The sequence below is a fragment of the Egretta garzetta genome, unplaced genomic scaffold (genome assembly GCF_000687185.1).
Source record: "Egretta garzetta isolate BGI_Z169 unplaced genomic scaffold, ASM68718v1 scaffold133, whole genome shotgun sequence".
Taxonomy (NCBI): Eukaryota; Metazoa; Chordata; class Aves; order Pelecaniformes; family Ardeidae; genus Egretta; species Egretta garzetta.
In genome coordinates, this window is record NW_009259111.1 from 4,191,959 (window position 1) to 4,219,054 (window position 27,096).

A 27,096-nucleotide genomic window follows, 5' to 3' on the forward strand; every position below is an offset into this window, starting at 1 on the left:
GCCACTTTCTTCCATCACTGGCATTACCCAGTCCTGAGTGTGCCCAGGAATTTCACTGCCTGACTCACTGATGGTACTTCTTGGCAGTCCCTCACAAATATGGGACATGATGTTCTGCCCTCAGGAGACCCACAGCATGAGAGTCAGGAACCTAGTTTAAAAGGAGAGGTATTCCCCTACCATGAGGGGCCACTATTTCTGGCTGGCTATATGTATTTGAGTGCATATTCCCTGGCAAAATAAGGTAGTGGAGAGGGCATGAAACCAGGATTTACTTGTTGTTCTAGTCCTCAGGCCTGGTAAAACCAAATATTTGACAGCTACTCTTCAGAAGGGAGACAACTGACCAAACTGATAGATTGGGGTAGTGGTTTATAAAGATACCTCTGTAATCTCTTGCTGTCTTACCCAAAAGAATGACAAATGGCATCCACTAGTTCTGCTCTCATAGGATACCAAATTTCCGTTTCAACAGATAGATGTGGGGTTTCCAGAGTTCCCTGCCACATTTGCTTATGGAAGAACTCTGGCTCTATTACAGACCACAGGTTTATTCCAAATGAATTGCCCGACCTTTTCACTCATCACCAACATGCACCCAGTGCATTACACAAGAATGTCTCTCCATCTCCCCAGCAACTCACGTTTCGGTATCACTTCAACAGCTGCTACAAAATGTAGCTAATTCATTACAGGTAGAAAGGATAAACTCTCCATGCACTGCAAAATCAATGTCAAACACATGACAAAAAGAAACTGAGAAAGGGAAAACCTATAGACTGAGTTTTTATGAATGAGTCTGGCTCAAGAATGAAAGGTTCACAACTGGTCTAGTGACTGCAAACAGCTTTGGACAGAGCATACAATTCACTGCTCCATGGACACCAGAAGTTGAATTTTCAATATACTGAAACAAGCAACAAAGTATCTACCAATTTCAACAGCAGCATGATTCTGGCCTAGGTGGATATTTTCTCTGAAAGGAGGAAAATATGACAAGAATAATAGTCTTGCAGCTAAAGTACTGAACTCCAAAGACTTGCATGTAGCTCCTGAGTCCGCAAGAAGCTTCTTATTTCACCCAGGAAAGTCACTTCAGACTAAAGTAATCTCCCCTGGGGTGCAATTAAAAAATATATATACCGATAAATTGCAAAAGTAATGACATACATGGGTTTCTTATTTTCCCATGTGAATAGGAATAAATTGACAGTAGAAAGCATTCCTTAAATTGTCTTCATATGCTTCTAACCATGTCGTTCTGTGCAATGAGCAGACAGATTCCATAATGTTTCTTCTTTGGCCACTTTAGAAGGAACAACTTACTTCTTTTCCCAAGTTAAAAAAAAAAAAAAAAAAAAAAAAAAAAAAGGTGTGTTCACTCTTTTGTAAGTATAACCCTCTATGACAAAGAAGTCTATTATGAATATCTTGATGCTCAAGTTAAAAGGACAGCCTGCCAAGAAAATTGCGAACATCCAGTTTGCAAAGTCTTTAACTATTTCCAAAAAATCTATTCTGCACACCAGCAAAACTTGAGTTTTCCCAGAATAAAGCCAGTGAGCCAACTCACAAACACAGCATATGCATGTACAATTTGTCATTGCTCTCCCACCAGTATCACCACTCACTAATAGCTACTTGGGAATTGATTTCCTGTGGGGCTAAATTACCTTCAATTATGATATTCCTGTTATCTCACCAACCTCCTTTGCCACCATAATTTGGTCTGATGTGCACATTGGGGAGATAAAACATACACACATAATTTTAAGCCCCCAGTTGAAAGCTGCACCCTGAATGCTGCCTTAAACACAGCAAAGTGCTTTCCTGAAATCTGCTGGACTTAGGATCATAATGAGGATAAAAACCAAAGCTATGTCTTGACCAAATTAATTGGACAACCATTTTCTTTTAAATAAGTTACAAGCCTACAAATGAAATTGTGACATGAAGCTTCTATCTTTTTCCAGTCTCACTAGTTCTCTAAATAATGAGTCAGGGAAAAATAAGCCAGCAAGCCCTATCCTTTTTTGGAGACACAAGATCCTTAGAGGTGCATAAGAGTGTTCTTGTTCTAATTTCAAAACAGCATGAAATGGACTACAGAACTTTGTTTTCTGAATGGCCCTAGATTCAAAACATGTCTAACAGGGTAAAGCTACTAAAGACTGATGTTTGCATTTTCTTTTACTGTACCATTAAGTTGTACCATTAACGCAGCAAATGAATAGAAGCATCATAAGCCACAGTGCTCCGCTATTTAGAAGTTGGCTGGCTCCTGCTCCATTTACAACTTCTATCTTAAGAGAATTTTCAAAGAAACAGACTTAGTGAATCATGTTTAGTCATGCCTGAATGCTCACCGACACTGTAGCTTAAAAGCAATACCTGCTCTCAAGGGACATTTTTGCTATATCTATGTTCCATGCTAAGTTCAGGGTTGTGTTTATTTATTTCCTAGAAGCATGTATACTTCACTAGTGAACAAAACCAATTTAATCCCTGCATCTCAGTCCTCCCCATCCATAAATGGGAATTAATGCGAGCCTATCTGTTTTGTAAATCATTTTGAGATATGCTCATGGGAAAATCTGTTTAATGCAAAACTATTAATCTTTGCCACTGATTTCTAGGGGAAGTAGGAGCAGAACCATGTCTTTTTCTTTTCCCCTCTCCAACTACCTGCCATTCTCCCCCTTAAATTAGGTAAAAAACTTACAAGTAGTCAAGTGCAAAAAGTTATGAGTTGAAACAGAGAGGCCAGTTCTGCAATTTGACTCAACACCATAGTTCCACTGGACTGAGGTTTGTGTGAGCAGATCAGAACCTTCCTAACAGTGTGTGATACAAGAGACAAAGCGATAAGCCTCATTAATATAAATCAATATGCACTACTACCAATCTTTCAGACACACAGTCTCAAGTTGGGCTCAGGAATCCTGCTGTCTCATTACACCTTGCTCCAGGTATGGAAACTGACAGCAAGAGTGTGACATTCGGTGCCAGCAGGAAAAGGGTCCCAAGTATCCCAGTAGAGTTGCTTCTACTACATATGCTGCCAATGTGGGCCTTACAACTGAAAGAACTGATTTCTAGAGAGGATGACTGAATACCAAAACATAACACTGGTCTAAAAAGCTTTCAGGAATGCTTTGTTTTCCCACTAATGCATTGTTTTCCAGCCACTAAGAGTTTTTCTTTAACTTCAGTGTAGCTTGGTTGCATTTGATGTTCTTTTCACACAAACATATCCCTGACCTGTTTTTTTTCTTTTATTTAAAGCAAAGCCCATCATAATGGATGAAAAAAGCCACTATTTTCTGACATCTGGTAGGCAGCCTCACGCATTTGAGATTCTACAAAGCATTAATATCAAAAACTGCCAGAAACATACCTTGTGCAGTAGGTTTTTAGCAGACTGAAAATTAAAGTGTCACTTGCAAACAGTAAAGGCATAAAATTGACTAATCTAATTCCATGGTGCAAGGAACAACTGGAGCAACCGAGGGCGAGGGGTGTGAAGGGAGAGCCAGCCGCATCCTTCGCTGGGACATCACGGGGGAGGTGGGCCGAGGATCAGCTCAGGGCATTCCAGCGAGCAATGCAGATGCCATTGGGTGCAAACCTGGCCACAGGGAGTCTCTGTAATCATCCTGTAAGTCTCAGTGGCATGTTCTAGATGATTATGTGAAATGCTGGTGAAGATTTTACCTTAATATGCTTTCTCTGCTTTGATAGTGTCTCTTTTCAAGCAAGTTATATCAAAAATAATTATTTTTAATTTCCCATTCTTTTCCCAGTGAAAACCACAGAAAACCACATCTCAACATACCTCCGCCTATGTGCAGTCCTTGCTCAGTGCACAAGACTTAGTCCACCATTGAGCATATACTATTTGGAAGTTATATGTTGTCAAGGAAAACATCCCAGGATAGGGAATAATCTCACTCAGTTCCTTATTCTCCTATTTAGGAGTTAAAAAAAAAAAAAGGTAAGGAGCAGAGGATAGATTAAAAAAAATAAAAAAAAAATTGTGTCAAATCCTAACCCAGTTCAGGTACCTGCTTTTCCTTTCAGTCTTACTCCTATTTCTCCCAAGTAGTATTTATTTGTTGCCAAGCAGCAGAAAGCTAATTAGTGCAATGTCATGTTTCCTTGTTGTCATCACTTGCTCCTTCCCACTTACATGCACACTGCTCCTCAACTCAGCTGTACAGGATGAAATCCCAGAATAAAGAGAAAGGGAAATTGGCTGCAAGAAACAAGAGAATTGAAAGCACAGTGTTGTCAACCTTTAGAAACACCCCCTTCCTCAAAGCACTTGCTCTTATTAGTAAAAATCACCCCTTAAGCTTTGGCCACGAAACACACAGTAACATCTCTAGCCAAGCAGCTGGCAGGCTTGGGCTCTGCTGCTAACCTACCCACCAAACCAGTTAGCTGAAAGCTATAGCAGGTGTTCCCACAGGGCATACAGTCACTGCAGTACTGGTGAAGCTCCTGTTGAGGGCAATTTAGAGAATTCTGTATTTGTGCTGCAGTGCACATAGGAAAAAAGGGCTGTCAGAAAAACCTAACAGCTTATGTCAATTCATTTGCTAGAATGAAAGAGATGCCTTATTTTAAAGCTACCCACTATAAACCATTGAGACACACCATCTTTTCCCCATTTTTTATTTCTTTACTTCCCCACAATAGTAATCTTTTCCAAAGTGGTGGAGAGCAAAAAGACTTTGTCTTCCAAGATACAGACTAGCTTTGAATCAGCACTCTTCTTTTTAACCCAGCAATACATGTCCCTGGTATTGTAAGAAGAACGTATTGCCTTCTCAGAAGGATCCAGTCTATTTCTGTATTTGAAATAGCAGAAGGTCCTAAGAACAAATACTACTCCCCTTTCACACACACACACAGATGAAAAAGGCATCCCAGAATCAAGAAACTCACTGCACATACAAATCACAAAGAGAAGGGGGTTAGAGGATCAAAATAAGGCAGACACGGCAATGCCAAGCAGAGACTGACTGCACTGGAGGCTGAGTTAACAGTCTAGTTACACCACACCAAGAAAGGTGGTTTTCCAGCTCCCACAGCCACCATTCTTCACCATTAGCCATGAGGCTCTAGTTCTCTGCATTGTTTTCCACCCCGAGCACTTTTGCCAAATGCTAGAAAATTATGATAAACCAGATGCTTTATCTGATTTCTGCTTACAAGACTGTGGCCTAAAAGAGTCAACACAACAGCCATTTATAACCTAGAAAAATCAACAGTTAAGAAATTCATTGTGTCAGGAGTGGAAGGAAACTCCAGTGTTGCCTTTCACAACAGCCATTTATAACCTAGAAAAATCAACAGTTAAGAAATTCATTGTGTCAGGAGTGGAAGGAAACTCCAGTGTTGGCTTTTAGCAGGACATCAGCAGTTAACCTCTCTTTTCGTAATTGCTGACATACCACCTTGCACTACATGAGCTTTTTTTGAAAAATACAAAGGCAGGTGTTACAAAGTAACACCTCTCTGCTTTCTCCTTCCCCATCTTTGACCCAATTACCTTCTATTTTAGCTCTGACCACATCACATCCAGGGGCCCTGGTCCATGGGATTAATGAAACCAGGCTACTTCCCAAACATCTCCCAAGTAACAATGCCACTTGGCATTTTCAAAGCCTAGAGAGGGAAGTTCAGCCACATGGCTACCATTAAACCTAAATGAGGGCTGGGAAAAGAAACCCTCTAGTCAATTTTGAAAATACTTAACCCCAGAGAGCAGGTCAGAAATTCAAGTCCAATGATAAGAGCACGGCACTGTAATAAACACATTGCATGATACTTCCTGCATTCGTGAGCCACTGAATCAATCTTGGTATTCTTGATGTTGAGGCAGCTCAACTATCTTGATACAGTTCCCTGTCTGGCAGGCAATGGAGAGAGCTGGGTAAGTGCAGTGTATCTGTCAGTTGCAGCAGACAAGAACATCTTGTACTTGAGCTGCTTGTTGAGTAGGTTTGAAAGGCAGACAAACCGGCAGACTAATTAGATTTTTTAAACTGTGGTATTGAGAAGTATAATCCTTGTAACATGCTATCAATTTAAACACGTCTGTGCACCATACCAAACTGTCCCCATCAATAACAACAATAACATTTAAGCTTCAAATCAAACATCAGGGAAATGGTCAATATTCAAATTTGAAAATATTCTGATCTAAACTGAGCTTTGAAGAGATCCCAGCATTCCCTATCTTTATTTTTTAGGCAATTGTCACTAAAACCAAAAGATACCTCTGCAGGCTGGAAAAACTGAAAATAAAATGACAGACTGAACCAACTCAGTATATCCATCTTTGCTAAGCAACTGACTAAAGAGGTAAAAAAGTAGTTTGCAATGATCTGAAAGGCACTTTGAGCAAGGAGGGAAAAGCTGTGCAAAACAAAGTGGCATGAAAATAGGAGTAATTGGATGAAAGCGCATGATGCAGCCAAAGAAAAAAACAAACCAAAACTATTCCACTCTGGAATTCTGCCTTAAATGAAGAGAAATTCATCCCTTATAATCCCCTGAATAACCCTGGAGAGGCCTCCCAGTTGCAGCAGGATGTACAAAATACACCTTTCAGCATTTCTGACTTCTAAGACTTGCAAGAATGATGTCTCATCTGATATGCCGAAAACCTAGGGTTAAAGCAACACCTATTAACCGATTTGCTCATCTTTAATACTAATGGGAGTTGTGTATGCATGTGAAGAATTAATAGCATTTTCTGAGCAAGCAGCAAGGAGAATGACTCATGCTAGTGGTCATTACACAAGAACACTGAGAGGACCGTAACGTCACGCTCACGAGCAAGCATATGTTGTTCAGGGAAAATAAGCCAAGCACCTTCAAAATCCAGTGGCTGTGTTAAATCCCATGGCATCTGCCTAAAGGCAGCTTCATAGCCTTGCCAGTCTTACTGCACTGCTGACACCACTACTCAAAATAAACAAATCTGAGGAAACTTTCTACAACTCAGCTTTTCAGTAACTCAGAATCTTACTTGGTTTCAGACTGTAAGCTTCTGCATAACTATTGAAACAACATGGCTATAAACACAAGAAACTAATGCAGCAGGCACTGCATATTTCTGCAGAGCTAGATTTTGCTCCCCTCCCAGTGAGACGCCTGCTGCATGTACCCAAATGAGTCATCTGTGCAGGGGAAACACCTCTAAATTAGCAGATTAGGAACAGCAGATCATACAGACTTGGGCACAGTGTCATGGCTATACTCCTTTCAGATCCAAGCTTTCTATGCACATGCAGTGCTGATGACCTTGGACTGCATGTCCCAATACATCCTCCTTCCAGAGTCAAGTAGCTCAGAGTCTCAGCACAATGCTCCACTTGGACAAAAAAGCATTCTCCTACAAGGGTCTACTTTTCCTTGTGCACACAAGCCAGTGGCAAAGTCTGCAAAGTGGGGAGTACAGATGGGGGAGAGGAAAGCAAAGGCACATAGCACTGGTGCACCCACCCAAGCTAGCAATGCTTCCAGAGGCACAGTCAGAAGGCAGGTCCTGGCCTTTGTTCCACATCCATACCAGGACATAGCTGTGTAAACCTATCGCATGACTTACACTGAATTATGCAATCCTTAAGTGTTTGTTAATGAGCAGAGGCTACCACAAATTATTAGCAAAAACAATCTAATAAGGGGAAATCCTGAATAAACCCATCCTGTTTTAATAATAGGCAAACCATACTTTTGGGCCAAGAAATTATATATGTTATCCCAGGAATCAAAGTTACTGAGCTATAAAAAAATAACAGCTCCACTACTAGTATTAGAAAAGACAAAACCTAGGAATACACTTGTTTGCATAAGTTGCAGTTGATCTCATTTGGTAAGACTATAAATGTCCTAATTTGGTTTTAAAAGTAAAATCAATTGTAAACTTATTTAGACCAATTTACCTGCCTGCCTGTTGTACATCACTGGGCCTGTATTGATTGTTTGAGATGGAACTCATTCCAAATTGTATTGATTTAATTCATTAGCAAATTTTTAGTGAAATATATTTTGTGGTTTCAGGGCAGAAGTACATAAAGCTCCATTTAGAAATTGCAGGACTGGAGTGGGGGGTATTGGGAGGGTGCTAGGGTTTCTCCAATGAATAAGACTTACAACCACTGATAATGTGAATCATCTGTTTCAGATAGAAGAACCATTTTCTAAACAATAAATAAGAAAAACTCTGAGAGGAAGAAGTCTGGATACATTGATGGGGAAAAAAAAATCCAGTTGGTGAAATAAGAATGGGGTGAATAATTCATAAATAGTACAGTGTATTGGTTGTTTTAATAGGCATTTTGATTTATGGATTTAAGTGCCTAAAATAGCTCAACAATTTATAAAGCATCTTAAAATCAACAGATCATGAGTAGAGTTGTCTGGCTTTACAGCAAGGCAGTTGAGCTGCATTTGTTACCTTGGTAACTGAAGGTACCTCAGTTACCATGGCTACAGCTCCTTTAAAATATGCTAGGCAATTCCGCACTCCCCAAATTTCATGACTATTTTGAAAAGGAAAAAAAAAATCCTAGTACTATGTCAACACTTGCATTGAGACAAAAGGTCTGTAAAATATGAATTTTCTCAGCCCACAAGGCCAGGTTAAGAATAAGCTAATTCTTCTGCTGCAAATCTTTAGCTCACTGAGACTGTGTCATGAAGAGCTTGATCATCACATACTCAGTACACTTCACATCAAAAACCAGCTGTACTGCTCACTGGAAGAAACGGTGCAGAAATGGCCTCCTACCACGTTGCAGTTCCTCTGTCTACCGAGGTTTCCCACAACAGGGCAGCTGCCTGGATTGATTAATGAAACGTGGGGAAAAAAAAGAGTCAGAAATCCTGGGTTCTTGTTTCTGAGGCAAAGGAGGTGGCAACAAGGAGTGCATTCACCTTCCCTGACTCCAAGTCAGTACCCGAGATAGGCTTCCTATACAGTCCAGAAAGGACAGCTTTATGCAGGAAACAATTTACTCCACTCAAATCAGTGTTCTCTGAATTATCCTGAGGTTAGAGGGGCATGTATGTTGCTAAGTTGCAAGTAATGTGTTTAAGGAAGCTGCTTGCACCTAATGCACCTAGATGAGAAAAGGGCTTTTCCACCACTCTGAAAAATTGCGCAGCTTGATCTGAAGCACAGGGCATTCAAGGAGAAGGTCACGATGGGAAGCTGCCTCTTTCTCCTCACTGAGGTTATACTGCAAGTTAAATATAAAAATACTTCAAGCTCTGAATGAGAAATAAATAACAAGTTTTTAAAAAATAACCACAAGCTTTGATTTTGGCACCTTTTAATTACCCAACTAGCTCTATGTTTTAAAATCATCTTTAACTTTTCCTGCCTGGGAAGCAGTTTCTTGTGCTCTCACTTGCACACAGTTCATGCCCTAAGCAGGCCTATGGCAGCACACAATTGCCACAAATCATTCAAGAATTAGAAACTGAGTCGGTGAAAATAACTCCTCTGGGGCAAATGCTATTTTCCGTCCTTGCTGCTAACAGAATGCCAAGTCCTGTCTTTCTCCTCCATTCTTTGACCACCTCCAGCCCCCTCTCCCCCACCTCTTTGTTTTCTGTAGCTGACTCTATTCACCTTACTTACTACCCACAAGTCCATGAATTGCTTTTTTCAAGCAAGTCAGCATTATAGACCACTCTTTATTTTTAAATACCTTATTTCTAAATAGGTCTTTGTATGTAGGTGTTTGCCCAAGCTCCTCTTTAAGCAAAGAAGGGCATGCTGCAGAAAGGACATGGGACAGCAGTCTCTCTCGCATTCAGGAGAGAAAATACAACTCATCCAGACATTCCCAGAGAGAAATTAAATTCTTGGAATCAATACACGTCCAATGACAGTTCATTTCACCCATTTCCCCTTATTTTTTTTATGCAGTTTTGTGCCTATTATATGGCAATACTTGCTAGGGAAGAGTTCCAAAAGTGATTAGTGATTTCTGGTGATTCACAGCTAATGAGTCTCCAAACCAAAATCTCCTTAAGGGCCAGATTTTCATAAGCTGACAGTCTGATTCTGTTAAAATATCTGATGAGAAATCTTAGTGTTGAGGACTTCAGTGTCTCATGACAAAATACTGAAATCACTAGAAAAGGTAGTGGAAAAGTTCTCACCCTTCTCTAACCCAGAGTAGCCATTTCTAAAGGTATTGATGTAGCAGACTTGCACAAAGAACAAAACTCTGAGACCCGACACCAACATACAGTACTGTCCACTGTCCCCTTCCCCCCCCATCTTTTACACACACATACCCCACCACATTTGCTATGTGTTGGGACTCAGTGCATTGCAAGCTTAAAAGGAAGAGCATGGCTGAAAGACTGAGCTGGAATTTCATGACCTGATGGCTTTGAACTCTGCAAACGCAAGTTCTGGGGGGCTGAATCTTGGCCAACCGCCACAGTATCCTAACTACAACTCAGCACTCAGAACATGACAGTCTTATCCATCCCTGTGGAAGTCTGGATATTAAGACACATTTTGAACGATATCCCCTAATTTTGCCCAAATCTAAGACTTCAATACTAGTAGCTGTGTGGTCAAAGTTAAAACAACATACTTGAGAAATACAGTCTCTATCCTGTGGAACAGAAGTAGTATCTACTTGTTTTGCCTTCCAAAACAGTTGCAGGGATCGATACCTGTATTAACGTTTCAACAGCACTTTCAAGGCATAACGAGTTCCATGCTGTTAAGTGCTATGCAACATTTCAGGTTCTTCGTAGCGCAGGTAGATGCATAATATTCAAAGCAAGCTATTTCAAATGAAGGATACTTCCTTTATGTTGGAGGATAGAATTCAGAAACTAAGTTGGTTCTTAAACCACAGTTCACATCATACTTGCATGTACACTTAAATAAACTAAAAAATTGCAAACAGACCATGGATGATACAGCTAGAATGCAGCAAACAATAACAGATGAGAGGATCCTATTATCCCACGAGTATACTGCAGGACACAAGCTAAACACAATTGCATAATATCGCTAGCAAACCTCTTAAAATACTGTAAATTCCTTTCATCTTATGCAGAAAACAATTTTCCTCTAGGTTCAGGCTATGACTTACCTTGCGTTCCTTTTCTAATTTTTCCATCTTTCTTTTAACCTTGACTGCATGAGAGGTTGTTTTTAAAGTGTTTGCTTGTTGCTTATGCAATATACCTCATATTAGGTCTTTAAAGGACTCCTTCTCTCAGTAGCACTGAGCCTTTTGCAGCCCCAACCAAGAGGGGTTAATAGAGAGAGGTACTTAGTGCAGCTCCCCAGCACCAGATGAGATGGTGGCTCTCACAGTAGCTACCTGCAAAGGGCTGTTGGGAGCCCTTGTGAACTGCCATGAGCAAGATAACAATGCTGTGCAATCAGCCCTGCAGCACTACACCTGGAAATCCTCTCTCTGCAAGAACTTCACAGCTGCTGACATTGAACTGGCTTATGGGAGGGATGATCACTACGCATAACTGATAGCCAGGTTAGTATCACAGGTGTTATATGTGACTCATCAATTTAGCCTTACAAACGTAACAATTAGGACAAATTATTTTTTAATTGCTCTCAGGCATACAAGCACAGAGTTTTTGCATGGCTGTAGGATGCTCTAGTGTAGCTAGACTGGGTATAGCAAAGTAGGAGAAAAAATTTTACCAGGGAAAAAAAGGATGATAGAACCCTCTCCTTTAAATCAGGATAGTGCTGTCAGCAGGGGGAGTGGGAATGTGCACTAACTGCCCTGTGCTGCATACCATGATAGGTACTTATGGGGTGGCAGGTGCCCTCATGAGTTTGGGTTGTAGCTATCCTATTCTTCCTGAGGTTTTCTATGGTCACAGTATGCCTTTTAATGACTGGAAGTCCTGGACAGGCACATGAATTGCCACAGTATTTCGGAGATACCTTCGTGGACAAAAAAGAACTAACTAGAGCTTCTGTGCCAAGCCTAAAGTGATTCTTTTTATGTAGGCAAACTCAAACTCTGGAAGGCATCTTTGAAATGTAAAGTGCTGCTTAAGTTTAGAAGAGTTACTAGAACATCCTAGAAAACAGGAAACCCAACTAGCATTATCAAGCTCTGCAGCAAAAGGACGTTTTCCTTGTTTTTCACATACATGAACAATAATATCTTAAGGCAAAGATATAGACACTATTAAAGGAGTTTAAGAAGACACCCCCTAGCATACTTACAATAGACTAAGGTGCTCACTATTGAGAAAAAAATACCTTTCCCTAAATATCATATATGTACTTGCCCACAAAACAGTGGAATCTAACCATGAATAAAGGAAGAAAGAGCCATTTCCCATGAGTTTTAAGGGAAAAAAAAAAAAGAGAGAGAAAAATTTATTGGGGAAGCAAAGCGCATGATCACCTGAATTGGGGACTGGCACAAAGTGGCCACCTTTTGGATCCAATTGTTTACTGCTGGCACATTTAAGAATCAAGCCACAGAAACACAAGCATAAGCATTCTCCTCTTCAGAGAGTCAGTAGAGATGTTGACAAAAGAGGGTGATGAAATGCCAGGTATCACCACCACAGACCCTTCATTCACTGGCATGGTAAATTTGGAAACACAGCAGCAAATGGATCTGTAGGTAGGAGACTATAGCAAGTATATATCTTGTACCTGGGAAGGAGTGAAGCAGAACTCCACAAAGGGAAGGTATTAGTAGTAAAAGCTGAGGCAAGAATTTGTGCTGCAGAGGGCTTGCGTTCAGTTTTTGGAATCAGAATCAGAGTGGGTCTTGTGCAGAAACACTGCACAGGAGATCAACCTGCATTCAGATAGTAGAAGCAAACCTCCTGTCCATGGCATGGTTACTTTACAGGGCAAAATACCTGGAAGCCTACACTGCATCCCAGGTGCTGGGAGCGAGGCAGGTGATCCTCTTGGCTGGCCCCGAGTCTGTCCTCCTGGTAAAGCCTTCTTCCAGAGAATGGTGTCCCAGCACAGTCCCTCTCTGCCTGGGAGGAGCAGTCCTGGCAGACCTGGAAGAGAGGAGAGGGGCTGTGGCTAGAAGAAGGAGAGGCAACACAGGACAGGAAGAGCCCTTCCTCTCCTTGCTTACAAGAGTAAAAGCCCTGGAAACACAGTGTTGCAGAAAGAGTCACAGGAGGGCTTTGAGGCTGCAGGCATGCCATGACACTGAGGCCATTTCTGTAAAGCTTCTGGTCCCCACAAGCAGCCTCCATATTCCTCTGGGTGGCAGGTCCCTCCCATTCAGGGGGTTCTTCTTAATCCAAGGCCACCCCTAGTAATGGTAGCTACCCTGGCAGGGCTCTGCACAAGAGAGGAGAATAGGCCACTTTGCCAGTTCTGCTACAGCGAGGCATCCCCACAGTCCTCGAGACAGGTATTAGATACCTAATTAGAGTCCTTCATTTTGCGGCATTACCATGAATATATGGGTAACCATTCCTAGGGCAAGAGATCCTGTGTTGCAAGCAACATAACACCTTATTCTTGAAGAGTAAGAATACTCTTGAACTCAACTTGCTCTTGAAAAAAACAGTCAGCACTCACTGAGTTCAGTACCCTCAATCTCATTGGTCTGAGCCAAGACAGACAATATGACAAAGGCTATTTTGGAATTTGCCTCCAAAAAGCTACCAACACAGTTTTATAAGTTATTTTGTCACTAATTTGGATATCTAAAATGGCTCATAGCCAGTCAAAACCTACTATTGGCAAAGATTGTTGTCAGTGGAGATTTTGTATGAGCGAGGATGCTCCCATCCTGTGCATTATCCTTGCACAAATTAAGCTGTGCAATAATCTCTGCCTAACTGGGGAATGAAAACATTTTTTGCTGTCCAAAATATTTGCTCATTTGCTTTAATAGTTGTTGGAGTTTCTTAATGTTTTATAACAACTGACTGAAGTGATGGGACCAGATAATTTAGATTTAGGGTTTGTAGAGCAAAGGCGCAAAAGGTCTCAATATTTTGTAACACATTCAGGCCATCTAGGAGCTTAGCAGGGCTTTTCTGCTACACATTGCACAATGGTAAAGAATGGCCATAATGCTTTAAAAGCACAAACTTGTAGCTATGGCTTAAGCTAAGTGAACACTATGGGAGGAAAAGTGTCTATGACACACTGCTCATCATAATCTGGAAAACAAAGAAGTTCATGAAAAAACGTTTTCACTGAATAATGTGAAATTATCTAAAATGAAGCAGTCATTGAAATGCCTGGGGTCTAACACCTCGTTTTCAGCCACCTTGTTAAGAAGCATGGCTTTTCAGGGACTACATCATCTGACATTCATCCACATGAACTGCAGTGAAAACAGGAAATCCTGAGCTCAACATTTAGTGGCACCAAAGGGATCCCAGAGCGTCTAGTTTTTCAGAGTGATGAGTTAATTTTGAGTGCTTCAGTTCTGAAGTGCTCAGCTCAACTATCAGAGGGTAAACACTCAGCTGCTCACAGAATTTAAAACTCTTTGGAAAATCTCTCGCAGAGTGGTCAGAAACTGAGGTTTCAAAAATCCATGGTCAAATACGAAAAAGGCTGGTCTGTGTCCCCAAAAAGGAATTCTATCACAATTACTTTTGCTGCGATATGCTTTGGGAGAGAAATTGGATTAAGGACCCCACCATCGCAGGCACTGCAAACCCAAACTGCTCACCTCTGGTGCCTTCTGGATCTTCCCCTTAGTCCTGCGCAGGAACTGGCAGCATCCCATTGACTGACACACCCTACAGGCTATTGGTGAGTGCACGTGGAAGATGTGCAGTTAGATTTCACATCCTGGGTTGTTATGTAGCCAGCCTACCCACATTTTAAACTGTTAAATATTTGACAGCTGCTTATTTTAATTTGTCTTGAAGCAGAAGCATTATTGTCTGAATACAAACACGATCTGGAATACACTCCAAATATCTTGGCTTAAAAACCACAGGGAGAAAAGTCAGCCTTTTATGTTAGGTTAGGGAGATCTGTATTCTGGACAAAGCCTCACTGTGTGGATATTGCACTCAATACTTCCACACATTGGAGTGTTTCCTCTTGCAAAAAAATAAGCAAGAAGGGCATGCTCTTTCTAATGGAGCTGGAGACTACTGAGCACCCTCTGCCTGCTTCATACCTGTAACAATTTCATTCCTCCAGTGCTGGTGTGCAGCTGAGGTTGGTAAATCAAACCCACTCAGGCTGGGTCCTGAAAGGCTGCAGAAATATGTCTCCTAATCTATGAAAGGCTTCTAGCACCACTCTAAAAGCAGGTTTCAGAGAGGCTGTACTCCTTATAAGCATGAGCATGCGAATTAACCCACCTTTGGGCAAGTCCCAGTGCAGCTGTAGCAAAAAGGGAAAAAAATAGTCTTGCTCCTCCACAGAGTCCCAGGACTCATGCAGCCTACAGCTGAATTCAAGTCAAAGGAATGCCTAAGTCAGCAACTTTGGGGGGTGGGGGTGGGGAAGCACACTTGTGTATGCATGTAAGAGAGTAAAACCTGTCACATTTCCAAAAATCAAAATTTAAGGCTTGGTCAGAGATACATACCTACCTTCATCTGGCTGCACTTGATCCTAACCATTAGCATGTGTGTGATTTTTTATTCAGTTTGGAAGAATTAAAATAAAAATTACTTCTAAACCATAGAAAGCCTCAGGACTAAGCTGATTTTGCAAGTCCTTGGGTTTTCCCAGCTGGATTCTGCCTAGCTCTAGTCAGGAATTCCCCTTTGTCAAGGAATTGCGTAAGAGATGCCTTTTCTCTTCCCATGAGGAAGGACTGGCAGCAAGTCAGAGAGGAAAGGAGTGTGATTTTCCCTGGAGATAAAATAGCATCCAGAACAAAGTTGGTGATGTGAGATCCTGAAAATCCTAATGCATGGCATTACTACCACTCATTGCTACAAAGTTCTGCTTTTCAGCTTAGAACAGAAAGTGTACAGAGTCCAAAAACTGTTACTGCCTAAGAGAAAAAGGCTGAAAAACCTAGCAAAAATGGGCAATTAAAGTTCCCTGGTTTCATTTGTCATATATTAGTTTATGTTCCAGTGTACGAGATGTTACATGACTTTCTCAGTTTCTTTAATTCTAGAGCATTTGACAGAACTGACAGCATAAAAGTGTGTGGCATCATCTGAAAATGAGATTAATAATCACATTGAATTTATGCAGCAAAAGCATGAGCATATGAAAACAGGAGTCTAGGACTCAAGGAATATTTGAATGTTTAGTGGTTGTTAGCTTACAATAGGAGGAAAAGAATGCAAATTTCTAAATGCTTAGCTGTCTGTGATAGATAGGACGAAAGTGAACAACTTTAAAATGTAGTGAAGATGATTTAGGTTAGGCATTAGGAACTAAAAGAAAATACAGATAAAATATGGTGAAGCACTGGGATAAATTTCCTGTAGAATTTCTACAATACTCACCATCAGAGGTCCTTAATAACAGTCAATATAGCTATCTTTCAGGAATGATTAAAGACTGTGCTTTGGGACAGGGGAAGGACATTTGGAGGTCCCTACCAAATGTACATTTCTGCAGTCCCTCGAAGACACAGAAGACTTACTTCTAACTCTTTCTGCAGTGTCCCATATACCTAGCTGCAGAAGTCTTGGGGCCCTTTTGGATCAGTTGAGATAAGAAGTTCCCATTAAGCTGTTGCTGAGCAATATGAAACATTTCTTACTCCCACCATACTGTCTCCACATAGTTCTCACTACCAGCCAGACTAGGGAGCTAGCAAGGAAGCTTGCAAAATCTCATCTCCTCTCTTCTGTGACAACGTTCCTATTAAATCTCAAGATTTAATCTATCCTAGATGAGACTGGAAAACTTGCCTGTGACCTACAAAGAAACATTCCAACCTTTGCCTGGTGACAAGCTGGCTGGCCATGTGGCCACAGAGAAAATACTACACCTACCACACTTCCAGTTCTGATGCAGTCTTGCTTATCCCAGTAACTACCTTGTCCAAGCACATGGCTGCCTGCTAGGACTAACATTTGAAAGATCTGCTTCTAATTTATTTATTGCAATGTCAACACCAAATAACTTAAGCATATTTTCCACAGATGACTGCACATTTTTTTTAACACACTGTTTCATGTCTGCGTGCCACTAAGCATTCCAAGATTTTTTTGCAAGCTGTCATATATTTTTTTGGCATTACATAACCATTGCATCCATGAGCTGCTAGTGGACTATCTGACTCTGGAGCAAGCTTTGTCTACCTGCAAGCCTACTTCTTCCATTGGTCTCCGCTAAGAAACATGAATTTGAATAATCTTGTGAGTGAACCAGTATGTTTGCTGATGTGTGCTTCTGTACCGATTGTCTTATCTCACTCAAAGAAGACAAACTGCCAAGATAGTCATCTCTCCTTTCACAGAGAAGAGTTCGGTGGTAACATCTGATTGTGCCCTTATATCACACCTACAAAAGCAGAATTGGATTTTACCCCTTGCAAATCATTTCAGTTTCATAACCATTGCTCAAATGATCTCGAAACATCTTACATTAGGATTCTTAATGAAATATTGCAGATGTTTCTTTTGACAGAGTCCTAGCTTTTGCTCACTTCCACAGCATTATCTGGTTGCTAGTGTCATGTGCCCACATTTAGTCATTTGATCAGTCATACAGATTCAGTATTTCTTTCAAAAATTCAGCAGAATTACTTGCACATTCAAAATGAGTCATTTGTTTTACTCAGGGTCCATATCTCTAAGAAAGCCTGGAATATCGGGCTTGACAGATAATAAAGTGGTTATAAAACTAAGTATTTTAAAGCAGCTTTCATTCAACCCCTACTTTGGCTGAGCTGAAGCAAAAAGTACATTTTGGTGATACATGGACTACATTTTAAATGAAGAGTGGTTGCAGTACAGTTTTCAGATTAAAATAAAAATCAGGCAAAGCTTTGTGATTCAAGTCACAGATAGGCAAATGTTGGCAGCTTCAAGTAATACTTTACAGAGACAAACCACAAGCAGAAGAACTACTGTAAAAGGATGTTGGTAAAGTATTTGAAGAGATGCCTTGTAAATGGAAATCACAGGGTTTTATGCAGGTCTAGCAAAAAGCACAGGACTCTGGGTATATTTGAATTACTGATGCTTTGTAAAAATACAACTCATGGGTTGCCAGCACTGATCTGAAACTCTCCTGAGCCTAGCTTATTCCTGCAAGTTATGCAGCATTTACCAGTCATAGACTTACTGAAAAATTACTAGACTTGGGATTTTTTTATTATTCTCCCCACCCACTCCCCCACCCTCTCCTTCCCATCCCCCCTACCCTAAAACAACAAAAAAAACCCCAAATCAACCAGAAACCCCAACCCCCAACACCCTGGATCTCGCTAGAGTCATAACATGCTCCTCTGGAAGCCCCACAGCACTAATAGCTCCATCATTTCTCCTTCGGAAGCAAAGATGTATGGTGAGAGTGTTCTCATCTCCCATTTCAGTCTTGGCAAGCCCTGGGTTCGCCTATGAGACAAGCAGCAAATCTCATGCTGCTCAGAGGCCCTGCTCATACATTATGATGTAGTGATTTAAATATTTTTGTCATTAAAACCAAAACTCACCAGAATAGATCAGTGGAAAGAAAGGATGCCACTTCTGTAGAAAACTGCCTGATGCTTCAACAGATGTAGTTCAAACAAAATGCCATTTTCTTCTGCCTTCCATCCAGAGGTTCAGGGAAGGGTAGAATTTCCTGAATTTCCCTGCAGAAGGACAGGGATTAAGAATCACTTTTTAAATACTTCTGTTAGCATTTGCAAAGGGAGAGGCTGGCAAATCTTCTCCGAGTGTGATCTGTTTCTTTTCTCCCATCTAGCCTGAGTCAGGATTGTTAAATGATTCTGAGCAGTACCAAAGGAGAAGAGCACCCGTCTGTGGCATGCAGCTTCTACTAACTCACTCTGAATGTGTGAGCTGGAATGAATTATGAATGGTGTGTCGTGTAGACTGCTATTTCCTAGAAAACAAACTCTGAAGTTACTGAAACTTTACTTGCAAAAGCCGTGCTGCTTCCACTGCCACCACCCACTTTTCTTGTTGTCTATGGTCCAAAGAGTGGTGTCTCTTTTATCAAGGACTCAGCCAATGTTTCCCTTCCCAGGTCCTGACTCCAGACATACACTGGGCTGGACACTGGGCAGACACAAACTGGCAGACAGTCCCAAGCCCGGAAGAGTTTACTATCTCAATAATAAAAAAAAAAAAAGTAGACAAAGGACGGTGCAAAAGATGCAGGCACACGTGCTTGAAAACTAAGAATGTGTCAGTGCTGGATGTTAGAAAAGAGCCTCAGTGGAAAAGAGCCTCAGTCATCTCTTTCATCACCAGCCTTCACTGCCCATCTGCATTGAAGCCTGGCAATTCCATGCGCTGTATAAATTAATTCTAGTGGGTTGCTGGGCTTGTTTGTTTAAAACAAAGGATAAAAAAGGTTTGTTATCTCCAAGACCAGAAGTATCTCAGAAATGCAAGGTAAAGTGCTGTTTTAAAAACTGATTCCCAGAAGTAAGCAGCCACACCTGTGCATTTAATAATGCCCGGTCAGACTCAGACCTTTTTTCTGAATGAGCCTGGCCCCCTAATCCTCATGTATTAGAAGCTTTATTTGTGTTTTTAAGGCTGTTGGACTGTTTTCTTTCCAGTGGAAAGATACTAGCTCATTATTCAGAGGCTAAGTCTGATTCTATTACCTTGCTCCTTTTACAGCTATGCAAAGCTGATGTAAAACACTACTATTCTGAATTAATTGGCACTTCATATTCACACTGCACTCACAAAAAGGGCTAGGTTAGACATAGGGCAGTGGAGAAGCAGGCCTTTGAGATACAAAGATAGATAGATTTAATCAGAGGCAATATAAATTAGATTATGAAATTCTCTACTTATGGGCATGGTATCTTTTAGACTCTTTCAAAATAACTTTATTAAAATATATTCGCTATTAACAAAAATTATGCAGGAGTGTAATTTCTTCTCTCTCCAGAATGAAGACATTTTAATGTAACTTAAATTTTAATCAAAATATCCCTTTTTAAAATCTCCTCTCTGCCTTCTCTTACGGCTTCTTCTATGATTTTGGACAACCCGAGATTTTCCTTTGTTGGTATTAGAGCCAGAAAAAAGCAATGGCGGCAGCATCTCTTGTGAAATACGAATCATTCACATGTGTCAAAGCAGATAAAAGAGTTTTGATCACTTCAAACACTTTACCTAGGTATTGTCTTTAATTATAGAAAATGTTAGCTGCCATTATGTAACGCAGCAGCACGTGACATCACTTCATAAAATCCTCACTCCTTTCCCCCAGTCCATTCAGATCCTAGGAAGAAGAGAAATTCTGTTGTAAAATGTAAGGAGAAAGAAGATTAAGCAGCACTGAATAATACAAGAGCAATCCATTGGTTTGATTAGTGTTCAGGGCATTATTAGAGAAATAGAGATAGCCTTATTTTCAAAGATGTTAGAACACATAAGAATCCCATAGTCTTCACTAGATTTTACCAACATTACTCATCTCTGGACTTGGCAAGCTATCATGTTGGCATGATAGCTGGTCTCTGTTGGCCTCGTGATGGTGGGCCAAAGAGAGCTTTTTTTTTAACCCTGTTGAATGCTGGTCTCCTTAGAAAAACACACTTGCTGAATTTGGTGCTATTGGCTTTTGTCTGCAGCTTGCTAGATCTTATATCAGCTAATTAACAAAGAAAAATATTCAGAATTAAAAAGGGGTGGGGGGCAATATAAATTGGGGATCACAAACATAAATCTATACCAACGACATATTATACATTCATTTGTGGCAAGCTGCTAAATTTCTGTGTACCAAGGAGCTTCAGATGATAAATCTATCAGAGATGGGTGCCAGCAAACGAATTGTCAGGCCTGATTCTCCAGCATTTCTTCACTTCTTTGGATCAGCCAAGAGACTGGGAAACTGTAATGGGACCTTTATTAAAAGGCTGCTCTCCACTGTGTTCTCCATTCAGTCTGTGCAGTCTTTCTTCTAAAACAAAAAATAAAGTCCTTTCAGTATTGAAGCATGGAATGACTAAGGAGCATTTTTACTTCTCAAATGTAGAAGAGATTTTAAGATTAGCTAGTAATTCAACAGAGGAAAAAAGATAAATTGAAGAAGAAATACTGGGATTCTTCCTATCAATACCATTGCTCAGACATGGTTTTATGAAATCTTGAAAGCAGAGTCACAGTTCCAAAGCTGCAAAGCATTCAAGAGCATGGTCATCCCTGGGAAAGGGCTCTGGATGTTGTTAAATACAGATAGAAGGAAGCAAACACTTCACATTGATTTATCAGGTGCTTCCTGCTCTGCTGAACTGGGGACTAAAAGTTCTCAATTCCCCTCTGAAGCCAAGGTGTGCCCACACAAGGGCTAACAGCAAGACAGATCATGGGGGTGATGTTCTCTACTGGTAACACTGCTAGCATGTACCACTGCAGAGAACTTAAATGTCCTGACAAAATTGGTTATTTCTTCCCTTTAATACAGCAAAACATCAATTTTCAAGATACTTGCTGTGCAAGGTCAGCCTGAAGGTTGTTCTAAGCAGGAAAAACTCACTCAGGAGAGATATTCATATACACCAAGAGGAGAACTGCGTTTTGAGTCAGCATAAAGAAAGGGGCCTTCTTCACAGCCCCCTTAAAATGCAAAATGGTTTTATTCCCCTCTCTGCTTCTTATCTGTGAGCGCTACCTGACTTAACAAAGTGTCAGTGTTTCCTTCTGCAGCTTGAATTCTCAGGGCTCTACGACTCTACAGTAAAAATCTGCTCGAGGCTGAAATAGAGCAGACATGCTGAGGCTGCTAGGAACATTCTCCTGAGTTCTTGGTGCAAGATGCTTTTTGCTTCTTGTTTTACTCAGACAGTCAGGGTATTAACCTCTACTTAATTAAGCTCTGAGTGTTAACAATACCATACACAAACCGACTGCGACCACTTAAAAGACTCTTCAACTTATTTTTCAGGGGGACTGTCGATATACTAAAGTCAGTAATATTCAAATGAAAGCATATAGAGCCTGTACATATTTATCTAGGACCACAAAGCACATGACAAACACCAGCCGGTATTTTTTTTAACCTCTTTTACAGATGGAGAAACAGGGCATGGAGAAATCTCCCTGTTTAACAGGAGAATCTGATAAAAAGATACCCCCAGTCTTGCTTCTCAAATTCCCTAACCCCCTAACAATCTGGAAGATTGTTTATCTTCCAGACAACTATTTATATTAGACACTGATTTTAGCACATATCAGCACATATATTAGATCATCACATAATAATGCTGTGATAGCCTGAAGCATTTAGAGGAAGGTACTGGGGTTTTTTTAAATCTGTCACAATGGCTAGGTTCTGACCTCTTTGGCAACAAAGTTGGATTTGAAAGGCAGAAGGGCCTGTTTGCTTCTGTATCCTACCAAGCTTATTTGCTCTTACTTGCCAAACAATGGCATAGGCTGCCAAGAGAGGCTGTGGGATCTCCAACCTTGGAGATACTCAGACCTGGACCAGACAAGATCCTGAGCAACCTGGTCCGACTTTGAGGCTGTACCAAACCTAAATGATTCTGTGATTTTATTCTCTGACAGTTTCTCTGCATTCTATTAAATGGTTCACCTCAAACTGTAGCAAATCCTTGCTTTTGACTTTGTTTGCTAATACAGAAGGTCAAGTGTAATTCTGCACCAGGTCTACCCAGGAAAGCAGACGGGAGGAACTTCTTGATTGCAGGAGAGCTTTGGTAGCTTAGGTTATTTTTAACTGGTTGTGAATTTTGGCCTGACTGTACCCCTCAATTATTCTGGAATACAACCAAGAGATCTCATTTAGGCTGAGGAAAGCCTGAGAAAAGCTGAGGCAGTTGGAGTTGTTCAGCCTGGAGAAGAGAAGGCTCTAGGGACACCTTATTGTGACCTTGCAATACTTAAAGGGGGCTCATAAGAAAGATGGAGACAGACGTTTCAGTAGAGCCTGTAGTGATAGGACAAGGGGGTAATGGTTTTAAACTGAAAGAGGGTAGATTCGTACTAGATATAAGGAAGAAATGTTTTACAATAAGGGTGGTGCAACACTAGAACAGGTTGCCCAGAGCGGTGGTAGATGCCCCATCCCTGGAAACAGTCACGGTCAGGCTGGACGGGGCTCTGAATGCCCGGCCCTAGTTGAAGATGTCCCTGCTTACTGCAGGGGGGTTGGACTAGATGACCTTTAAAGGTGCCCTCCAACCTAAACTGTTCTATGATTCTATGAAAAGCAGGAACTGAAGCAGAAGAGGCAAATATGCCTAAGATAAACACTCATTGATTTTCGGGGCTGCTACCACCTTCACTGTAACTTGATTAACCAAATTATAATCCAACAGCCTTAAAAAAGATTCATCTAGTTCTGGTGTGAGTCTTACATTGTAATGAGAATTGCTTCAAGAAAACTTTGTCTGGTAAAATCCAATAGATCTGTCTCCTTTTGGATCAGATGACAGCCTTACCTGAAACCTCTTTCTTCCCCTCCCTGTCCCCCACCCCCAAGAGATCTGGAGAAGGGAACTGAGAACATAGAAGATGTTTATCTAGGAGAGCTCAGTTTCATATGTGACTGTTCCTCAACCTGTCCCTGGCATTTGTCAAGAAAGTCTGATGATGCCAAGCAGGACTCTGCTCCTTCCTGTAGAGCCCACCTGAGACTGCCACTAGTACTTACTAGCACCGTACTGAGATCTAAAGTACCATAACTATCACTAAGCTGGGAGCAGGACGCAACCACCATACCACTGACAGAATGCTGTGAAAATACTCTTGCACGACAATTGGGCTAGAAGGCATGCTCTATCTTTAAGACTGAGAAGTGACAGAAGACCAAGTTCAGGAAGGTAGAATTTCAGTATGTCCTTAATCCTCAATCTGACAGAAAGCTCTGAGATTTAAATGCTTGCTTAAATTTACACTCACACTAAAGTGCTATCTGTATATGAATGGATGTTAGCATGTACTTATATATTGATCTCCCTCCAAGTTCAAATGTTAGGCTGTCTTTTCAGGTGAGACTTGGCATCTTAAGCCCGCAGGAAGAAAGCTTGGCATTATCTTTAGCTTTACTAGAGCTCTTGTCTCTCCCTGGTGTTTCAGAATCAAAGCCCCTGTACTTAACCTACTGTTTAACATTTGTCTCATATCTTTCTTTCCACAGTATGTGGCATTTGCCTCCCTCTTCTTCATTCTGGTCTCAATCACCACCTTCTGCCTCGAGACCCATGAGAGATTTAACCCCATTGTGAACAAGACAGAAACTGAATTCATCGGGAATGACACCCAGGTGCGGCACTACAGAGAAGCAGAGACTGAAGCCTTTCTCACCTACATCGAAGGTGTCTGTGTGGTCTGGTTTACATTTGAGTTCTTGATGAGAGTCACTTTCTGCCCAAACAAGGTGGAATTTATCAAAAACTCTTTGAACATCATTGACTTTGTGGCCATACTGCCTTTCTATCTAGAGGTTGGACTCAGTGGCCTGTCTTCCAAAGCTGCTAAGGATGTCCTGGGCTTCCTCCGCGTAGTCCGTTTCGTGCGAATCCTGCGAATTTTCAAGCTGACCCGCCACTTCGTTGGGTTGCGGGTCTTGGGACACACCCTCCGCGCCAGCACAAACGAATTCTTGCTGCTCATCATATTTTTGGCATTGGGCGTCTTAATCTTTGCCACGATGATCTATTATGCCGAGAGAATAGGTGCTAAACCAAATGACCCTAGTGCCAGTGAACACACACACTTTAAAAATATCCCCATCGGCTTTTGGTGGGCTGTTGTCACCATGACAACCCTGGGCTACGGAGACATGTATCCTCAGACTTGGTCAGGCATGCTGGTGGGGGCCCTCTGTGCTCTCGCTGGTGTGCTGACCATTGCCATGCCTGTCCCTGTCATTGTGAACAATTTCGGAATGTATTACTCCTTAGCTATGGCTAAGCAGAAGCTACCAAAGAAAAAAAAGAAGCATATCCCGAGGCCACCCCAGCTGGGATCCCCCAATTATTGTAAATCTGTCGTAAACTCTCCACACCACAGTACTCAGAGCGACACTTGCCCACTGGCCCAAGAAGAAATTTTAGAAATTAACAGAGCAGGTAGGAAACCTCTTAGAGGAATGTCCATCTGACCGTTAACCTCCATCCCGCGTAGTGATTTAAGATTCAGCCAGACTGCTTTCTTAGAGCAATGGGTAGCACATTTATCCATTCTAGTCCCACCATCACACAGTGAATAATATGTGTGAAGTCTAGGTTGCAGGGACAAATGGTACAGTGGAGGCTGATCAGCAAAACTAAGGATGAGAGCACGCTCTAGGAGCCCAAACTTTGGTCCTGGTTAAGGGCATACAAGTTTCAAGATATTTTGAAGAGCTGTTACATCTAGTGGAAGAATTTTGAGAGTTCTACAGCTATGTTGCTGGACTGTGTAATGCATCTCAGAGGCTCCTGAGAGCTGAATGCTTCATAGAGCAGAGTAGGAGCCAAGTACTCAGCAATTACAGTTTTCTGACAAAACAGGGCTGGAATTTGAAACAGCCAGATGCTTTCTCATTTGTCCCCATTTGGGACCTTTCAGCTGTTTTAAATGGCAGATATTGTACATCTCATTACAGAAACTAGGTGCCTAGTAAGTTGAAGGGACAGCTATATCATCATGCATATTCATGAGACAATCCCGTCTCTTTCTGATGATTAACTGCAAAGTAGAACAACAGCTCAAATTCTTGACACTAATGCAAAATGACTCACTCTGAGAGAAGACTAGATGTAAGGATGTTTATTTCATGGCATGCAAATCAATCGATTCTATAATATTCCACTAGAATTTAGCATTTAGAACCATGAAGAGTTTTGAACCACATTTTCTAAAACATGCTCCTTTTGCAAGTATGGGTTGGTGAGTTACAGCTCTTTCAACCTTCTAGCAGCAAAGGCTAACTGGTAAAGGTCTGACCGGTCATGAATGGCCAGTTTGGCCTAAACGGTGATCGCTTCTAAATATGGTATTCTTATTTTTAATTATACTGATTCATGTTAGCAATAGGTGAAACCAGAGCAAAATTAATCATACTAATTCTACTGGGAGGGGGGAGGGAAATGGAAAAAATACTAGTCACCATGGAATATATTATAATATCCCATGGCTAGTGGTTAATTATGGGAATATCTCAGTTTTATGAGAATCCTCCTATAGCACATAAAGTTACGGGGCTCCAATTTGAGTATTTAAACCCCATAATCTACCTCTACCCATGGAATATCACTATTTATTCTATGGAGTAATTTCAAAGTAGATAACCATGTTGAAAACAAAGCCAACTTCATTTTTGGCAGATGTTCCAGCCAAGTTGCATAGTAGACATTCTTCAGCCTATTCAGAATACTCCCCTGTGTTGTATTAGACAGAACAGATGGCCAGTCAAGTGATTTTAACTGACATCTAGTCAAAAAGAGATGTTTTGAAAGAGCTAGCATATACCTATGATGGTCTTGTGTTATCATTTTTTTACTTTGAAGAAAATTCTAATTTGTTACTCATTGTAAGTAAGGTATTCTCTCGTCATCTCATAGCCATGCATGTTGATGTCATTGTGAGAGGCACAAAGAAAGTGAGACTTTCCTTTGTGTGTGACTTCACCAATGCCAATGCTAATTTTGGAGGGGAAGAGCTGGTGGGAACCTTTCTCTTCTTTTCTATTCTCTTCTCTCTTCTTTTCTTATTTCTTTTCCCTTTTGTGCAACTATGTAAAATCCATCAGGAGGTAAATAGCTTTCATTTTTTTTGTTAAAGGCTATTCCATTGCAACAGGCCAATCACAATTCACGTGACTGATAGACTGTCTCTTTGCTATTGTATCTTTGGTGCATAAGTGTATGGTTTTATCATCCATTCCCCTCAGGTTGCAAATGCTTATCACAACTCATGTCCAAGCAGCAAACTTCCTCATTAGTAGATGTCTTCGTGGCATCACATATCAAGAGGGAAAGA

The 27,096-nt window shown here is 41.1% G+C and overlaps 1 protein-coding gene across 4 annotated transcripts in view; it reads left to right on the top strand.

Moving 5' to 3' along the window:
* The window catches only part of KCNC1 (potassium voltage-gated channel subfamily C member 1), a 111,253-nt gene that overhangs the window by 68,149 nt on the left and 16,008 nt on the right, over nucleotides 1-27,096 (top strand). For 3 of the 4 annotated variants that reach the window (XM_009635433.2, XM_009635431.1, XM_009635434.1), the window contains exon 2: nucleotides 24,269-25,202. In XM_009635433.2, the coding sequence (XP_009633728.1) occupies nucleotides 24,269-25,202 (934 nt within the window). The remainder of the gene's footprint in view (nucleotides 1-24,268; nucleotides 25,203-27,096) is intronic. The other variant, XM_009635432.1, reaches the window with a different exon arrangement.